The sequence below is a fragment of the Protopterus annectens genome, chromosome 11.part0 (genome assembly GCF_019279795.1).
Source record: "Protopterus annectens isolate FY-2018-M chromosome 11.part0, PAN1.0, whole genome shotgun sequence".
NCBI lineage: Eukaryota > Metazoa > Chordata > Ceratodontiformes > Protopteridae > Protopterus > Protopterus annectens.
Genome location: NC_056745.1, coordinates 986,446,976 through 986,466,975, shown reverse-complemented (window position 1 = coordinate 986,466,975; position 20,000 = coordinate 986,446,976). Strand labels below are relative to the sequence as shown.

At 39.7% G+C, this 20,000-nt stretch overlaps 1 protein-coding gene across 2 annotated transcripts in view; it reads left to right on the top strand.

Annotated features, from left to right (window-relative positions):
• ITIH2 (inter-alpha-trypsin inhibitor heavy chain 2) overlaps positions 1-20,000 on the top strand; it is a 519,026-nt gene that overhangs the window by 91,016 nt on the left and 408,010 nt on the right. For both annotated transcript variants that reach the window (XM_044088359.1, XM_044088358.1), the window contains exons 6-7: positions 1,485-1,647; positions 5,944-6,051. In XM_044088359.1, the coding sequence (XP_043944294.1) occupies positions 1,485-1,647; positions 5,944-6,051 (271 nt within the window). The remainder of the gene's footprint in view (positions 1-1,484; positions 1,648-5,943; positions 6,052-20,000) is intronic.

The window sequence follows — 20,000 nt, the reverse complement described above, 5'->3', positions numbered from 1 at the left end:
TGGATAAGACATTTTTTGCTACGTATGTTTCATAGTCACTATCAGTGGATGCAAATTTCTTATTTGGAACTCCCTCTGAAAAAGTTCTTTAGCAACCAGAAAATAAGTGCAGGACAATGGAAATGTGAAACAGGCAGTTCACTCGTCCTTCCCAATGAATTCAGAAGCTATCTATTGAGTCCAGTGCCAACTAAATAAAAATAATATTACCAAAAAGGCTGTAGCAAAATATGTACCAAGTCTAGAAAAAAAAACATCAGTTTCAGCAATATAGATCAAGTTAGTAAGGTAAATCTTTTAATATTAACCAGTGTCAATTTGATCTATGATCACTTTAACACAGCAGCACTTTCTTTATCCAGAGGGTGCTTCTTTATCTATCTTTTGATACAGTGTCTTACAGGACCATAGTCACAGGGTCAGAAATGCTATGTCAGTAGAATTTTGTGCTACCTCATTTCCAAGCTTCATCCTTTCTACACCAAGAAATCATATGGCCTTATCTATAAATCAGCAGTTGTTGAAAATCTATTCCATTCTTTCATTGCTGTCATCCATTCAGCATTACAGGAGCTTATTTAAGACTTTTTTCTAGTTTAAAAAAAGAAGGCTAATGGAGACCGATGTTCTTTCACGCCTGAACACTTTCTTAATAATGGGAAATATCTGGCACTGATGGAAATGCAGGATGCTTATCTACATATTCATATCCACAAGGTATACAGGCAATTTATTAGATTCTAGGTGGAAGTCTTCCTCTCTCAGTTTCCTTTATTATCATTTGGCCTTTCTATTGCACGCGCAATATTCAGAATGGACTGAACACTAGACTTTCATTATCAGAGAGTAACAGGAATCCATATTTACCATTACCTGGACAATTGACTAATTGAAGCCAGCTTTCTTCAGATACTTCACTGGGTTATTCCAAAGACTGCAGTGTATTCAATGCTTTGTTATCTAAGTCTTTTTTTAAGAAGTTGGTCATTCTTAATGACTAGCCAGCAATCAACTCTTACCTCCCCCTACCCGGGCAGGATATGATATTATGTGAAGGTATTCCCTCTGGAAATGGTAAACCCCAGTGGGATAATGTAGAATGCAAATGCCAGTTTGAACCATGGGAACAAAAGGATCAATGGGTGTGGGAAAGGGTAGATGATAGGGATAGTATAGATGAAAAAACCTGCCTCAGTCATAGTCCATTAGAAACATCAGATTTCTTCATATTAATGATGCAAGGTACTAATATTGACATATAAATTTGTATACCACATTTATATAAGGAAATCACTGAATGGTACCTGAAGTTTCTGTAATCAGTGGTTACCAATTTTTCTGCCTAACAATATTACACAGCTTACATTACATTACTTGAAATACATACAAATTCCATGTTACACTAAATATATTAGAAATGTGTTTTGTGTTGATGACTTGTGTGAAACAGTATTTAGTAACAAGGGCTAATTATTTTTCTTTAGAACCAATTCACGTGAAATGGAAAGCTTCAGAGCAGAAGTTAATGTGCCTGCAGGAAGTAAAATTATGTATGAACTCCATTACGAAGAAACACTAATTAGGAAATTAAGTGTCTATGAGCATATTATCAACCTTCAGCCAGGCTATTTAGTGAACAACTTGCAGGTAAACACTTTTTCAGTCCTGGAATAACATGATCTTGTGATAAATTAATCCAGAAAACGTATCATATCCATTTATTTGTCAGTTAGTATCTTGAATACCTCTGCATATCAAATTGTTCACAAATTTTATTTTTGAAGAAATGAGTAAACAAAAAGCATTAATTTATTTTATTGCTAATGTACTTATTTTAATATATACTACATAATACAACTATTATTGCATTGATTTGTGAAGATTCAAGTATGATTTAAGAATCCTGTAAATGCTCACTTGCCTATAATGTCTCATAAAATAACTCACTGAACTATCTCATGTATTTTGGTTCATAGAATAAAGGGAACATTTGTTTTCTAGTGGAATTACACAGACAAAAATGAAAAACAAAATGGAAAGAAAGAAAGAAAGAAAGAAAGAAAGAAAGAAAGAAAGAAAGAAAGAAAGAAAGAAAGAAAGAAAGAAAGAAAGAAAAGCTGAAAAAATAAATATGTTTTACAAAAAATATTCTTATTTTATGCTTAGGGCATTTAGATGATGTTTCATTTACAATTATAGGCCAGCTTATTAACATATAATTTACTGAAGCAATCATCATTGAACCTGTTCCTGGAAAACAGTGTTATCCAAAATGAAACAAAGGGCAGAATTCTTAGTCCTGACTTCTATTTGTTCATAGCATTAATACACAAAGAGCGGCATTATGTCAGTATGTAAAAATGGTCAGCTGCAGTCTTTCCTGCTGATTACAGAAACATGGAGTTGTTTTGTTAAACACACCTGCCTACTACAAATGCATATAGTACTTAAGGCATCCGCAATAGGAGGAGAGCTGTTATGAGGATAAGGTGCTTGCACATTGCAATATTACTAGTATTCATACAGATAAATATAAAACAGCTGCATTTGCATAGAAATGTACATATAATCTTTACCCAGTCTCAAATTCAGTTTTAACATTAGAAACTATGAATTTCTTTTATATGACATATCTTCTTATTCCCACCTAATGCAGCATTCCTAAAAAACACAAAGATGAGAAGAATCCTCCTATGAGACCTATAGTCTCTGGTAAAAGATGGTAAACAGTGCCTATATCTATTTTTTGGAAAGTAAATTAAATAAAATAATGCAAGCTACTGATGACTTTTTAAAGGATAGTAAACATTTTGAACTAAATCATATGTATGAGATAAAGCGAACGAAAATGATAACTTTTGTATTTATTACAATGGATATAGATTCATTGTTCATGTCAATTCCAAACCAATATGGAATTGAATCTTTTAGAGAATATTTGACTGAATGTACAATTTTTGCAAATATTGAGGTAACTATGATTTGTGAGTTGATGGCACCAAACTGCATGCACCACTTTTTTCACTTGAGCTGCAATGTAGTTTAAATTCATGTTGGAGATAAGAAACACAATAGTATTTTGTAATTTTCTACTTGCCTATAGATGACAAGTCTACCAAAAGACCTGGAAAAGAAGTTATTTTCTAGTGCTCAAAATTAGAATTATATAATTATATAAAGCTATATAAATGATGGATTTGTCCAGCTAAAGTCAATTTGTAAATATATGGCATCATACTGTTCAGTTATTTAAGTATCCTATCCTTTGTTTTGTCTTTCCTTTTACAGTCACATTTCCATTAGTAAAGTAAGTATAGAGACTGGACAAGGCAGCCTTACAACAAAATTCACTCTTTAGCACACGGTGTAGTTACCACCCTTGAATGTTGCGTCCCAACTAGGTTTCAATTTATCATATTTTCTGTTCAGTAAATATGAACTCAAAACATTTAAAGTTAAAGGGAATGTTGTTCACCTTACATTTTTGCACATGGAGAATTAAAGATTCATAATAAGCTAACTAATGTATTTTCTTGTGACTTCAGAAGCAACACATCATCAAACAGGTTAACAATAATATTCTTTAGCCTATAATGAAGTTTTCTTTCACTATGTGCAATGCCTAGACAAACATTAGATAGTATTCCCCCACTTCTATTTCTTCGTATTTCTTTTCTTATGATGATTAGTGCAATTTTCAGATTAATAAAGGAAAATAATACTTCAAGCCCATGTGTGCATCTCTATATTTAAATAGAAAACTGCATTGAATAAAATGAACATTTAACATTCTAAGGGAGAAGCAGAAAAACCCAAAAAACTGCAGACTGTTTAGCTAACAATGGTTGTAGGCAAAATCACAGACAGGCAGACAGAGAATCCTGATGGGAATGCTGGTAGCAGTTCTAGAGATCAACAACCAGTGTGGGCTTGTAAACAAAAGAAGATGTAGGTCAAACCTGATCCAGTTTAATGACTAAGTTACAAGTATAATTGAGAGTTGGTTTACACAGAAGGCCTGGGACTTCAGGATGGGACCAAAACTGAGAAACTGGATAGCTGCATTGTTGATATGGTTGATAGGGGATAATGGCGAGATTGACAATATTAGGCATTATGGACCAGACTTTTGGAGTACAAATGTGTCTGTTGTTGATCCAATGCTCTTCAAAGTGTCTGTCTGAGACATTCCTAAAGAAATACAGAGTAGGCTCAGTTTATTTGATAATGACAAAAAGATAGTTGCAGCAATGGGGTTAGGGGTAGAGATGAATCTAGCACTGGAACTGGAAAGGATAAACAAATATTTATACAAACTGCAGTCAAAACTCAATGTAAACAAATGCAAAGTACTGCTTAAACCACGAAATCCCTTGTTTGAGTTATCAGGTGGCTTGGGAAGAACTGATAGCAACCAAGCAGGAACAGGATCTGGAGATGGTAATAACACCAGAATCGAACCACTAGCAGCAAAGAAAGAAGGCAGTGCTAACAGTATACAGAATACAGGAGAGCATTCTTAGAGAGGTAGATTCCAGAAGCAAATAGGCAATGTTTCTACTCTCCAGAGCATTGGTCATACCATACAGTGAGAACTGCTTGCATTTCTGGAGCCCAACCAAGAACAAGGACATTAGGGCTGCTGATAGGAGTTCAGAAGAAGGCCACCAGAAAGTTGTGTAAGAAGGAGGAGAAGGGATATAACCAGTGGATAGTGAACCAAATGTTCTTTTTACCTGAGCCTCGAAGAGATGCATTATGCATATGAAACGGGTCATTCGGAATAGAAAAGCAGGGCTACATGTACTAACTACTCCAAGAATCTCTGTAAGCACTTTTTCACAGAGAGATCTGTGGACCCAAAGAATGGACTAACAGAATGGTTGTTGGTGGTCAATGGTGAGTGAGCAAACAAGAGGGCATAGTACAGTTGGAAAAATGCCAAAGTAAGGGAGGGATGGAATGGATGTAGAGTGTTAAAGCACTTAAAATAGCTAACTGGAAAGGCTTACTGCCTCGTTCTGCCATGATGGAAATGTAATATAACGTAATTATGTTCAGTCTTATATGTTTACTCTACTTAAATGAACATTTTTGCAGCATGAATATTAGTCTGCAATATCATCCCATATTACTCATTCCCTTCAGCCAGCAAATCCCCTTCAAGTTTATCAGAATTTTCTGAACAAGCTTATTACTATTTATTCTCCTTAACACTTAGGATTACTCCTTGAAATTATCTAAATTCTTCTTGTCAGCTTCTACAGTAGCTGTAAAATCTTTAAGGATCCCATCAAATTTGCATAAAACACTGTGTGTGTGTGTGTGTGTGTGTGTGTGTGTGTGTGTGTGTGTGTGTGTGTGTGTGTGTGTGTGTGTGTGTGTGTGTGTGTGTATGTGTGTGTGTGTGTGTGTGTGTTTGTGTGTGTGGTGGGTGTGTCTGTGTGTAGGTGTCTATGTTTAAATGTACTGAAATGTTTTCACTCCTAACACTATCTTTAAACATACCTCTCAACTGTCCCTGATTTCCAGAGATGCCCCTGATTTTGACTCTAAAATTTAGCTCTGACCCTCTTAATCCCTCCTAAAACTGGTAACTCTTGCAGGAAAGGTGGTGAATTATACTCAAGAAACAATGGCAGTAATTAGGAGTTATAGAATTTATTTTATTTTACAAAATGTATAGTAATTAACATTCTTTTCTTCTGCCAATGTCTCAAGTTAATAGCATTTTTATTTTAAAAATGTCCCTGATTGTCCATGATTTTTTCTGGTTCTGTTGAAATATGTCCATGATTAGTTGAGAGCTATGTCTTTAAATGCATTTTTTGAAGTAAATTGTGACTCTTCTATTAGCATAGTTGACCTCAGGATTATTATTTATTTCTTGAAAGCATATATGTTCTTTCGTACTAGCTGATGTTTGAATTACTTTATCTTTAGGTGGACATATACATCTCTGAACCTCAAGGTATTCAGTATATTGAAGTTTCCAATTTACTTGGAGAAAAGTTTAAAGACTTCTTCCATACTACTCATACAGATGACAAGGTAAGTGCTCTAGCAAGAAAAATATTTGTTTTAACATAGATACTGTTACTCTTTGTTTCTATTAAGATGTGGTAAAAGCCTATATTGAACACTTTCTGTGGATTTGTGCGCATCTTCTGACCATCTTCTTGACCAATTACAAGTTGATATTTCACATTACCTGCAGCATTTCACTGAAAAGACCTGTTACAAGAGTTCAACTACCCAAAGCTATCCCCCCCAGCACAATCTACCCAAAAGCCTCACTGCCTATATTGAGTTAGCACATTAATTCCTTCGATGGGATGACAAGAGCCAGGCACATTCATGCTTTAGACGGAGAAATAACCCTATGACCTGAATAGGGTAATTGCCTTAACAGCCAATTTGCTTCCCTGGAGGTAAGAGTTGGGTGTGAGGATGTCCACATTTTGGGACATTCAAGTGATTCTCCTTTCCTGTCTAACAACTTCCTGTTGTAGCAAGTAACTCTGCTAATACCACTGCTATAGGGGTTTCCTCAGTATGTCTGCAAATGACATGGGACTGCTTATTATGACGTACTTGCTGTCCTAGCTTGGAGGTTGGCATGATGGTTAATGTGTTTTCCTCACAAACAGAAGGTACAGGGTTTGATTCTCACTAAGGAAAATTGACTAGGCTTAAAATGGCCCACTAGAGTAGCTACCTTGTACTTACTCATGTTAGGAGCTTGGCATAATGCTTAGTGTTTACCTTACAGACACAATGTGCAAGGTTTGATTCTCACATGGGATAATTGGCTAGACATAAAATGACCCACAAGGGCAGTTAGCCTAGTAATAATCTAGGAATCTATAAAAGTACCTCAAAGATGGTGCATGGAAGAATGCACAAATAATAATAATAATAATAATAATAGTAATAATAATAATACTATATCACCCACATTATTAGTTGATACTTGTATGTCAAATTTCTCCTTCCAGGAGGAGTATGCTAGCAATATCCACTTACTCTCATCCTCTCCTGCACCAATCCTTACAGTGTCTGAGATACTATTTGAACTCAGTTATCTGGGTCATAGTCAGAACTTGAACCATGTATGCCACAGGACCAAGGTTAAACTAGGCAAACCTTTTTGAAATTTACGATGACCACAGTTTATATAACATGACACATTCATAAACCATAGCAGAACATGTTGGATCTAACCTATTCTTACACTGCACAACACACTAAAGATACACAGGATCATGGAGAACTTTTCATGATGATTACTGCTACTTGAATGTAAAAAGATATTATCCCAGTCTGAAGCACATACACACCTACAGAATTTTTACATGCACACTACAGTTTTCATGCATTACATCTCATCTCACACTTAAGTTTGCCTAAAGGAAACAGAGGACAATTAGTCAAGCAATATATTGTTTACAGGAAAACTCAAAAACTCCTGGATATGAAATGTCTTATTTATACATAGCTGTATGTAGACAAATAGTATTTAAAACTACTATGGTTACAGACATGACAGAATGCAAAAAGCATCTACATATGTATGTATATATATATATATATATATATATATATATATATATATATATATATATATATATATATATATATATATATATATATATATATATATATATATATATATATATATATATAGATATATATATATATATATATATATATATATGTATATATATATATATATATAGGTCAATGTAAGTGTCAATAGTGCAGTGTTTAGAGCATCTGCCTAACAAACAGGCATTCACGGTTCGAGCCCAACAATAGCACATATAATTTTCCATGTGGAATGAATGTCATTTGCCGTAAAACCGACATAAGAGTATCGCATGAGATATTTAACTTAAAAATCATTCAAGCAAATTGGCACTGTCATAATGAATAAGGTACTAGTAAGCAGGTGTAAGCACAAATAAGCAGCAGTAAACACATATAAGTACGAGTAAGCAAGTCTGAGTGCACTTGCGCAGGTCTAAGCAGTGCTCAGCATAGGAAATGTATATAAGTATATAATACATATACATATACATATATATATATGTATATATATATATATATATATATATATATATATATATATATATATATATATATATATATATATATATATATATAAATATATATGAAGAAAGAATGATGCAACAATAAAGCATACAAAAGGAATGAGAATGGAATTAACAGCAACCCCAGTATTATATAGCGCTGTCAGCGTATGTCATATCCAGCTGGGCAGGAGTGAGCAAAGCACTGCTACTCACACCACAGGCAGGATATTACCAGTGGGAGTAACATTGTTGATTTGCTAAGTCTACTTTACACACAGAGGGTAGTCCCTAGTGGGACTACCCAAAAATTGATAGACCATTTGGCCATCCGACCATTACATAAGCAAGGGCAGGTATGTTCAGGGACTAAATGGTGGGAGAGCCTGAGTATACATGGGTTGGGGCAACATACGTGTAGGGCCCCTGATGCAAGGAAGAGGGCAATGTGTGGAGGTGTGTCATGGCTGCGATAACAAGTGAACAATGGATGGTATGCATGTATTTTGAACACGGGTGGGGTGGAGGAACTATGGGTATGAAATTATGGAGCCAGGCATGCCAGGGTTGGATGGTCAGGTTCTAATTGGACCGCCCCGTGGAGGTCAATGAGGTCATTATAAGTATATATGCACACACACATGCAGACATCAGTATGTAGAAGTACATTTTCTGTAACACATTCATTCCATTTGCAGACATAAATAACATAAATGTGCCCTTACAAACTTCGACAGTAGATAGAATAATAGGTTGTGCAGAAGAGGGATGGGATGAAACTGCTAAAACGCAGAAGTGTGTACAATGTCCAAAGTCAGTGCTGTGCTGAAAATAATCAAATGTGAGGATTTTCCCACACATGGAATCATTCCTGTGATCTGCCTGCTACGGCAACGCTAATTACTAAACCAGTCTATTTGTACAAGAAATATGCCGAACACGTACATAATTAGGCTGTCATGTGTAATGTGTGCGTTATCACATAGTCATGTTAACAGGAGTAAGGATGTAATGAAGTATAGAGTCTAATCTTGACATAAACACACGTGTGTCCCATGTGGGACAACCCAAAAATTGCAAATAGTATTCTTTTGGTCACTCATGTCACCAATGTTTGTGGACTAAACGTTTGGGAGTTCTGAGGATACGTGGAGTGAGTCAACTGATGGGATGGGTCTATAGGAGTAGGGAGTGGCCAATGTGTAGTGGTGTGGATACACCGCGAATCCAACTGGAGAATGGATAACTGCAGTGTTAGGGAGGCGTTGGGGTGTGTGTTTGGGGAACCAGAAGCCATGGGTATATGGGTATATATGCAAATGAAGCAGCACATCAATAGTGTATTGGTTAGCGCAACCGCCTAATGAACAAACATTCTCGTACCAAATCACACTGTATCACATACCATTTGCCATTGGTAATCTGTACATGAACATATTGCGAAATCTGTCCATTGTATAACCTGCAAAATATCAATTAAAAGTTAACTGGAGTGAAGTGTCAGTGTCATAAAGCACTAGTAAGCAGGTCAAGCATATATAAACACCAGTAAGCATGTGTAAGTGCATTTGCACGGGGTATGTATTGCTTTACAGACACACACACACACACACACACACATATATATATATATATATATATATATATATATATATATATATATATATATATATATATATATATATATATATATATATATACATTTGTGTGTATATATATATATATATATATATATATATATATATATATACATATATGTATATACATATATATATATATATATATATATATATATGTGTGTGTGTGTGTGTGTGTGTGTGTGTGTGTGTGTGTGTGTGCGTAGATATACACAGATATACAGCTATGATAGGAAACAGCACACAAGAATGACATAAGTTCACAGGCTATGCCAATGGAAGTGAGGAGCCCAAGCAAGAAACATGAAACACGTAGCATGACCTTCCACCCCCCCCCCAGCCGGACACAGGAAACATACACACAAACAATGTAAAGAGTCCACTGCTCCCCAGACCACAGGCAGGATACAACAGGGGGGGGGGTACACAGTGCACCCATGAATTCTAATCTTGGAACACAGACAGGAGCATCTCTTGCGAGACACCCCACAAATTGGCAAATCCAAAAGAAGGTGATAGACTGAACATTCTGGCTGGGGTGTATACATACTCGGAATACAAGGGTGGGAAACCCTGATGACCCATGGGCCGAGACAATTGTATGAAATGGGTCCCGTGAAGTTGAGAGTGGGCAGCGTGCAGTGGTGTGTCCAGAACAGACCCAGACCCAGAGTAAGGATGGATGCTGTTGAGGAAGTGCAGGTAGGGGAACTATGAGTAGCTACTTATGGGTCTAGGTGTGCAGGTGTTAGCTGATGTGGGCCTATATGGACAGCCCTGGGGATGTAAGTGAATGTGTTCATTGGGCAGAGGCATTGCCCAATGAGCAGCCACACCTACTGCGAGTCCCACTGCAGCAAAGTGTAATCTATATGGCAAGGAATGGAATAACCAAATGTAGACGTATATATGTAGAGGTATGTGTGTGTATATCTACCCATAGTGACATAGAGATAAGCCTCTCCATCTCCGTAGTAGAAATGTATACATACAAAGACAGAATACAGATACATACCCACATATTAATATATACATATGCAGACACTCATATACCCATATGTTGTGAGATATATATATATATATATATATATATATATATATATATATATATATATATATATAGACAGCAAGATATAAATATACATGTATGCATACATATACGGATATATCTTTATATAGTATTGTAACTATATATATATATATATGTGTGACTGTAAATATACACATGTATATAGCTAGGATATGATACAGCAGTTACGAGTAACATATGTTCACAGGCCGTGCATATGGGGGTGAGGTGTCCAATAAACAAACGTGTAACACGTGGCATCAACCCCCCCACCCCCCCAGCTAGGCTGGTCAGACATACAGATACACAATAAAGGCAAATACACCACTGCCTCCCAGACCACTGGCAGGATACTACCAGTGGGAGAGACCTGTCAGGTCTAATCTTGAAACATAGACATCGATGTCCCTTGTGGGACAGCAAAAATTAATGATCAGAGGCAGTCCCGGTAATGACTTATCAAACTAGGCTGTAGATCTACACAGAGTAGTAGGTTGTGCAAGCCTGATAACCCATGGGTCGACACAATGAATGACAAGTGTTCTGACACGGGATGAGTGGGCAGTATGTAGTGGTGTGTTTATACCCCACCTGCACCTACAGTAAGACAGTAAGGATGAGTGCTGTATAGGAGTGTCAGGTGGGGGAACTATGGGGATGCAATTATGGGCCTAGGCATGCAGGTGTTGGCTGGTGCATTCATATTAGGACCGCCCCGGGGATGTAAGTAATATTCCAAAATGGACATAGCTGACATCCATACCTCTCAAGCCCAAAGAGCACATCCACTGGACAGGCCATAAACCACTGGGGAACAAATAGGGACTATACCTCTGAACTGTCCCCGATTTCCAGGGACGTCCCTGATTTCGACTCAGTTTCTAACTCTGTCCCACTTAAACCCTCCTAAAACTAGCAACATTTGGAGGAAAGGTGGTGAATTACACGTAATGAATAACGACAACAATTAAGAGTTATAAACATCATTTACCTCAGAAAATGTGTATGAATTCATATGCTCTGAGTCTGCCAATGTGTCAGGTTAATAGCACCAATAATTTAAATGTGTCCCTGATGTAGTTATGCAGTGTCCCTGATTCAGTTTGTATTTTTCCCCAATCGTATGAGAGGTCTGACAGGGACAGAAAGCACATATTCCACTGACAACATTAGAAAGATGATAGAATTTTAGGTATGCAGTAGCATGACTCAGCTGAAGGATGTGGGTTCCAAAACCCAATTATTCATTTGTATTGAAGAGTGTCAGTTCCCATGTATTAGCCAGATGGGTGCAGATTGTAAGAGGAACACACCAATAATATGAATCAAACTCTGGACAGACCGCGGATTCCGTACAGTCGAACGGCATGCTGTCGCCTAATGGGCAGCCATTCCCGATACTGTAGGCATGTAATTCGATGTAACAGGCATCACAAGGTAATATCATAGTCCTCACTCCCACCCAGGGGTGTGAGTGTCAGATGAAAACACCAAATGCAGTGCATTTGCAAGTGCGGGAACAAGCGGGTGTAAGCCTGTTTGGCCGCCAGTATGCGAGTATTACACTGGTAAAGCAATGTAGAGGCTAACTGAGTGTAAGAAACTGTAACCAGAGGTTAGCATTGCTTAGCACCATGCAAACACATGCACACCCACTCACAACTGCTTTAATGTGCCTTAATCACTCCATATCCAATGGCCTTGTTCTGCCCTGCAACAAAATAAAAGGCCTCTGCAAGGCTCGAAACCAGGATCCTGCACATACAGCTATTGTGATTTACCACTAAGCCATGGCAGATATACAGACATTGGACCTTATCACAAAAATATCATCCAGCGCAGTCATTCAACAGTATAGGAAATATATTCTATCATGTAGATGTATGTGTGAGTGTTTATGTCCAGCATATAGACACATACATATATATATATATATATATATATATATATATATATATATATATATATATATATATAGATAGATATATAGATATCTCAGGAACATCCCATGTGACAACAAAGCATTACAAAGGAATGAAAAGGGAAACATCAGCAACACCTGTATTATGAAGTGGTGTTGTCCTATGTGATATCAAGACTCCCTCAGACAGACATGTGTCTTTCATACACCAAACATTTGTACATTGGCCATATACATCACTCTGTGCATGTTATTTACATTAACACAACAGTTCCTGTCCAATCATTATATGAGAACAGTACTTTTGCAAGGTGCTGTGTGCAACATCATCATCATGATAAAGGTAAATGGAGTAACCATAGAGGGACCTGTAGTGTTGTATGTACAATGGGGTCATCCGCATCATGTGTACCTGGAACATTTAGGAGTCATATGCATACTAGGATTATGTGCCTGAGAGACAGCGGTGAAGACAACTGGAGTATGTTGTGATGCATATTAAAAGGGTTACATGTGTCCAGTGGACACGTGTGCAAAATGGACAGCTATGTATGGGGCAAATGTTGTTCTGGGAACCGATTGGCCTTTTGTTTCCGTAGGGTGAGAGTGGGATGTGGGGTAAGGAGAGTAGGTATGCTTGTGGAGGATAGGTAGGGTAGGATGACAGACAAGACAGCATACAGGATCGGTATATGACACGTGGGGGGATACACCTTGGATGGGGAGGGGTGTTCAGAATTCAGAAGCCCATGAGCCCCCAGATGGAAATGGAGGTCCTCAGCCATGGGCAGCCACCACTGCACCAAAACAGCTGCAAAGGTGGCAGTGCTGGGGGCTGTCTAGCATGGGCAGCCTCACCCTGTAAATGTGACACTCTGCCCTTGAGCTGGCGTATCTGGCCTCAAAACCCCTTATTGAGCCCCCTACACACCACATCTGGGACTGTACGACAGCGAACATGTTCCTGTCTGGACCTACTCCCAGGGGGAACAAGCCCCATCCTCAGTGGCGGTACCACTAGAAGGTGGTGCAGAGCCAACAGAGGTGGAGGTCCAAGGCTGGGCTCCAGGTGTCATGGCCAGCCGAAGTGGGACAGGAGGTTCCGCCGGGATCCCCAAACCCATACAGCATATGGTGTTGCTGTTTAAACACAGATATGGCTTAGTAATAGTCAACAGCATTCAGGATTGCTTACAACAGCATGCATAGATATGACCATCAACCCAACACAACAAATGGTATACATTTGCAGAGGGAGCACAGCACATGCATATATACTGCATGACATCTGTACAAAGTGTAGAAGACTTGTGACTACAGTTGTACTTTGTTTGTTTTTCATGCGAATGGCTATGGGAACATCATCACAGCTATTCCACATGCAATCAGCTAGAGGAGGACTGCAATAGGTGCAGAGGTCATCACCTGATCATGACCATCACTTACAATACACAAGCTGCTGTTGAGCAGGTGTACACCTCCACATCCACCAGAGAGTGTGTGGGAGGGACCGGCAGTGACAAAGTGCATTAGAGAAGGGCTTGGAGACTAAAACCTAAGCATCGTCTGTCACACACCTACCAGTACAGGGGTCAAACCCCTGACTGACTAGTCATTACTATTACAAGTGCATGCAGTTACTCCATGTGCCACAAAGCTGACATGTTGGTGTGCTGTAAGAACATATATGTGTGTTGGTGAGCGACATCTGCAACAGAGATAAAGTAGACATACATTAGGTGTAGCACACATGGCTGTCCACATGAACGGATGTTATTGTCAAGACAACCACACTCTCTAATGGACTCACATTGACACTCTTTGCCAGGCCCACAAATACACTCCCAAACTACTTAGTTTGCCACACTGCAGTAATGCACAGGTACTACATGCACCACAGGGGATATTCGAAGGTTCTATGGGCTAGGGCATGTGAACGTGTTTGACATCCATCGGTATGCCAATGGGAGTTATACTCGGAGTGACTGTGGTTGAGAGCATCATACCCCACATGCAGACACAAGGTGCTAGTACTGACATGCATGTGAGCATTGCTTCATGGGTGTGTTGTGGTTGGCTGTGCAAGATGGCTGTACAAGGCTGGGTGAGGGGTAATCCTTGGCATCATGCCACCCGACAATGGTGTGCAGTGTGGTACAGGGGTATAGTGTCTGCAATGTCCCACACAGATGGGTATTGTATGAACTGCCCTGACATCCTGGTTACCATTGTGTATGGCCATATCTTTGCAATGCATGCCATGTCTGTGTTTGATAGTCCTTGACATGGACATTGCCTGGGATGTGCATGTCCCACAAAAATGTACAGTGACATGTACAGGAGTACCTGGTTTGGCTGGCACATGTTGTGTACAGAGACTGTTATCCTCCGATATGCCAATACTGGCCTGGTGTGGCAGAACCTGCTTACAGTCAGCAGGTTGACCCTGCACCTGCATTGATAGCATGATACAGGCATTCACTGGTGTCAGTGGCATAGGTCCATACAGGGCACATGTGTAAGGCACTGTATGGCCTCTGTGGATCACATTTGATGGCACCACATATGTTGCAGGCATCCAGTGGGGAACATAGTGAAGGCCCATTGTCCACAATTATGTGCCTATTGTACTGCTGTACAGGGTGCCATGCCCTCTGCAGCCCACTGCAATCACACCATGCCTACTATCTGTCATCAATGTGCAGGGTACTAGCAACATAGCGGGATATTCTAGGCAAGTATGTTTGTGTATGACACATAGGTTCAGGATGTATTCCGGGTAATAGTAGGGTTGCATAATTTGTTCACCAGGCCTTTTGCCAGATGTAGGGGAATGGCTTGTCAATGCAGTCCCGTGGCTGACTGACATCTGTACTCCTCGTAAGGTGACATTGTGACATATAAGACGGACACCATATAGGAAAACTACAAAATCCGCTACCCAACATGTCCAGTGGTTAGACATTCACAGCCACCTCCACACAGGCTCTGACAGTCAAACACACACACACACACACACACACACACACACACACACACACACACACACACACACACACACACCTGCCATGTCCTGGAATAGAACCCCTACCAAATTAGTGTATCACACTACAACAATATGCAGTTACAGCATGCGCTATGGAGAATACTGGGTTACAGCACTCCTAGAGGTGTATTCCTAGGTGGGTGACATCAGCAGGATTGCCAAAGGTGGTCATGTGAATTGTACAGAGTGTGCATACTCTAAAAAAAGCATTTTTCTTGTCTCAGGCAGATTGAGGCACACACGCACCCACACACAGTTGGTCTCTCTTGGAATAGAATCCCTACCTAACTAGTTTATCACACTCCAGCAATATGCAGTTACAGCACATGCTACGAAGAATACTGGGTTGCAACACTCTTAGAGGTGTATTCCTAGGTGGGTAACATCAGCAGGATTGCCAAAGGTGGTCAAGTGAATTGAAAAGAGTGTGCATACTCTAAAAAAGCATTGTTCTTGTCTCGGGCAGGCAGAGACACACACAGTTGGCCTCTCTTGGAATGGAATCCCTACCTAACTAGTTTATCACACTACAGCAATATGTAGTTACAGAACGCTATGGAGAATGCTGGGTTACAGCAGTCCTAGAGGTGTATTTCTAGGTGGGTGACATCAGCAGGATTGCCAAAGGTGGTCATGTGGTTTGTGAAGCATGTACATACTCTAAAAGCATCATTTCTTTCAGAGGCAGACAGACAGACACACACACACAGTTGACCTGTCTGGGATTAGAACACCTAGCAAACTAGTTTAAAACACTACAGCATTACGCAGTTACAGCATGTGTCATGGAGATTACTGGGTTATAGCACTCCCAGAGGTGTATTCATAGGAGGGTGGTAAAAGCAGGATTGCCAAAGAAGGGCATTCCAAGAGTACTGCAGGTTGTACGTCTGTTACCTGCGTGCACCCGCTGCTTACTGTCACAACAACACATTTACACCTGCTCACAACTGCTTAAAAGTGTCTTATGCAGTCCTAATTGACAGTATCAACAAGGCTTGCAGGTCTTGAACCCTGGACCATGCACACTGAGGTCACTGGACATACTACTAAGCCATATGGGGTGTACACATGTTGCATGGAGTCTATAATGCACATCCTACTACAGGTATTCCACAGTAGTGAAAACAAATGGGACAGTCCCTTTGTGTACATATGTGCAGTACCCTTGAATGTACTGTACTCTATGAAAAAACAAAGACAAGTCTACATCTGTACAACTGTCATAACTACATATATATATATATATATATATATATATATATATGTACACACACACACATATATATATATATATATATATATATATATATATATATATATATATATATATATATATATATACATATACACAGCCAAGCCAGATATATATATAATATATATATATATATATATATATATATATATATATATATATATATATATATACACACACACACACGTCTGAATGCCCTTTGTGACACAGAAGGGTTCCAAAGGAAGTGATGTGTACACAAAACAGAGGCATCTCTTGTGTTGTAACATTTAAATCATAAGCAGTTCACCAGAGAAGGGATGGTTGTTGCATATATGGAGTTTGGAGTGGGGAACAATCGCTAATGTAATCTACCTTGGGGATTGTGGAGTTAGGGTGGGGGAATGATGGGTATGGACCTACACCCCGGCGACCACTTCTGTGTCACTGCTCGACAGTGGCACAGGAAAATAACATACCCAACTGTAGTCATGCTTGCCTGTGTATTCTTTACCATTCCTAACTATGTAATACTTTGTAGACACCGGTCACCACAGATGGCTACCATGGTGTGCTAAAAGACATTACACATGTGTATGCCTGGCTACAGGGTAGTCACAAACATAAACACGCACACACTTGCCAGTATTGTGCATACACGTCTTGCCTATGTAAAGGTAACTAGTACAGTGGTATGCAGTTGGGGTATGTGCCACAGAACACATACAATTACACTTACTGATTCCACGTCTGCGCTGGGTGACATCACAGGACCGATTACTTGCAGTGGGGAGGGGGTAAGAGAGAGGTTTAGCAGTTAACAAGGATAAAGGCCAGTGCAAAAGGAGGTATCGCTTTGGATTGCAGCAAACCCCATTCCCATGGCAGGATGCAGACACAGATACACAGACAACACCACACTGAGCCATTTGCTGACACACACACTCAGGCTTTTGCTGAGACACACATACACACTCAGGGATTTGCTGTCACACACACAAACACAGTTGCCAGTGGTGGAATCAGAACTCCTGCCTATCTAAAGTTCACTATTACAGTACTACGCAGTTATGAGATGTGCCACAGAGATTAAACATTCCAAGGCAGTTAAACTGCCCTTCTACAATTGAGGACAATAAAAGGGAGACTGACAGTCACAAAGTACATAGCTGTTGACCTGTGTGTTTAAAGTAGGTGTCCATTACAACCTGTATGCACAAACAAGACACATCATCCACAGGTAGGCCTGATAGTTATAGCATAACAGGAACCTGAACTGGAGTATGGCCATCTGTGGAATGGACAACTACTATCACTATACAGGGTTACAGTGGGCATGCTCATACACTTAGTAGCACAGGGCCGTTTTGGATGCACTATGACTACAACTGCACAAGGTTATACTGGGCATGCTCATACACTTAGTAACAAAGGGCTTGTTGGCTGGACTGACTCAAATTACACAAGGTGGCAGTGGGTACACTCATATACTTAGTAGCACAAGGCTGTTTGGGATGCACTCTAATTCTAACCACTGAAGGCCACGGTGTGCATGCTCAAACATTTACATGTACAGAACATGTTGTAATGGACTCCTATTGTAAACACACAGGTTTACAGCTAGGTACATCTTACCTGTCAGTATACATGCACATCATACTGGTTTACTACCTGATACCTGTATGTGGCCTGTAAATTATATATCTGTGTCTGTGCTGTGTGATACACATGTATACATGTACATGAAGTACTGACATATATATGTTACATATACACATTCATGCATGTGTGGATGTGACAGACAATAGGTTACCTGGGTCGCACAGGTGGATGCTACCTACAGCATGTGTCACACACCTTGCTGCCCTGAAAGGCATACATTAATAGCAGGTTGTGGACAGTGGCATTATAAGTGGAACAGTGGCATGTGCAAGCATAATGTGTGAGCCACCTTGTGTAATGGTACTGAGGTGCAGGTGTCAAGATGACTTCTCCCGGCTGTGCTAGTAGTTATTATTAGCAGGACTGCTACCCTAAGTATATCTCACATTGGTCATATACACAAGTTCTGCTGCTGTCCGTCACCTTACATAGGGTATTTGCTACCAAGCACATTAATGCCACGTGCAGTGATGTCATGGTATGGGTGGCAACTGCTAGACCAAAACAATGAGCCAATGTTCTGCTGTTATTATGAGGTTGTACAGTGTCTGTCAGTCTGGGCTGTCATGACCAAACAACGAGCCTTCAACACAGAGCAAATGCATCCATGTTGTACTTGTGTGTGGATAATACCTAGGTCGCATTTACCCATATAGCCGCATTCCAATGCAAATGTCCTACACACAGAAGTAATACCCTGACACCTACATGACAATTGCATTGGATGCTTATGCTAACCTGTGCTAGATGTGTGGCTTTAGTAATCCATTTGCTCAATGTAGAACCTACAATGGGGAATACCGACATCTGTGCAGTGAGGGACACCTGGCTGAAGGCTCTGTAGGGCACAATTTCACTACCACCATATAACTCAGATCCAAACATGTGAGCCATAACAGTGGTATGGACCATACCAGGTGGTGGTGTACACATATTCATAAAGGCTACTCACATGTAAAGACCACTACTCCGACATAATGCATCATAGATGAGTGAGGTACAGGTGACAGTGGCAAATGCTGCATTCTAGGTTGTATCCTCATATACATCCACCACCCTTTTCCCAGACTACCAACACACATCCATATGTCGTATGACATAGTATGGTATACCACCAGATAACCCTCGAATGGTGGACTGTACCTAGGCCTACATCAACTGTGCAAAGTACCCATGTACAGACACAGCTGCATAATGTGTTATGCAATGCAATAATACTGTTTGTAACCAGCTCATTTGTACACATTGTCCGTCGGATGTTGTCAGCATTAACACAGTTGACTGTTACTGTACACCAGTAAACAACACCCTCATGGTTGGATATGACCTAACCGTACC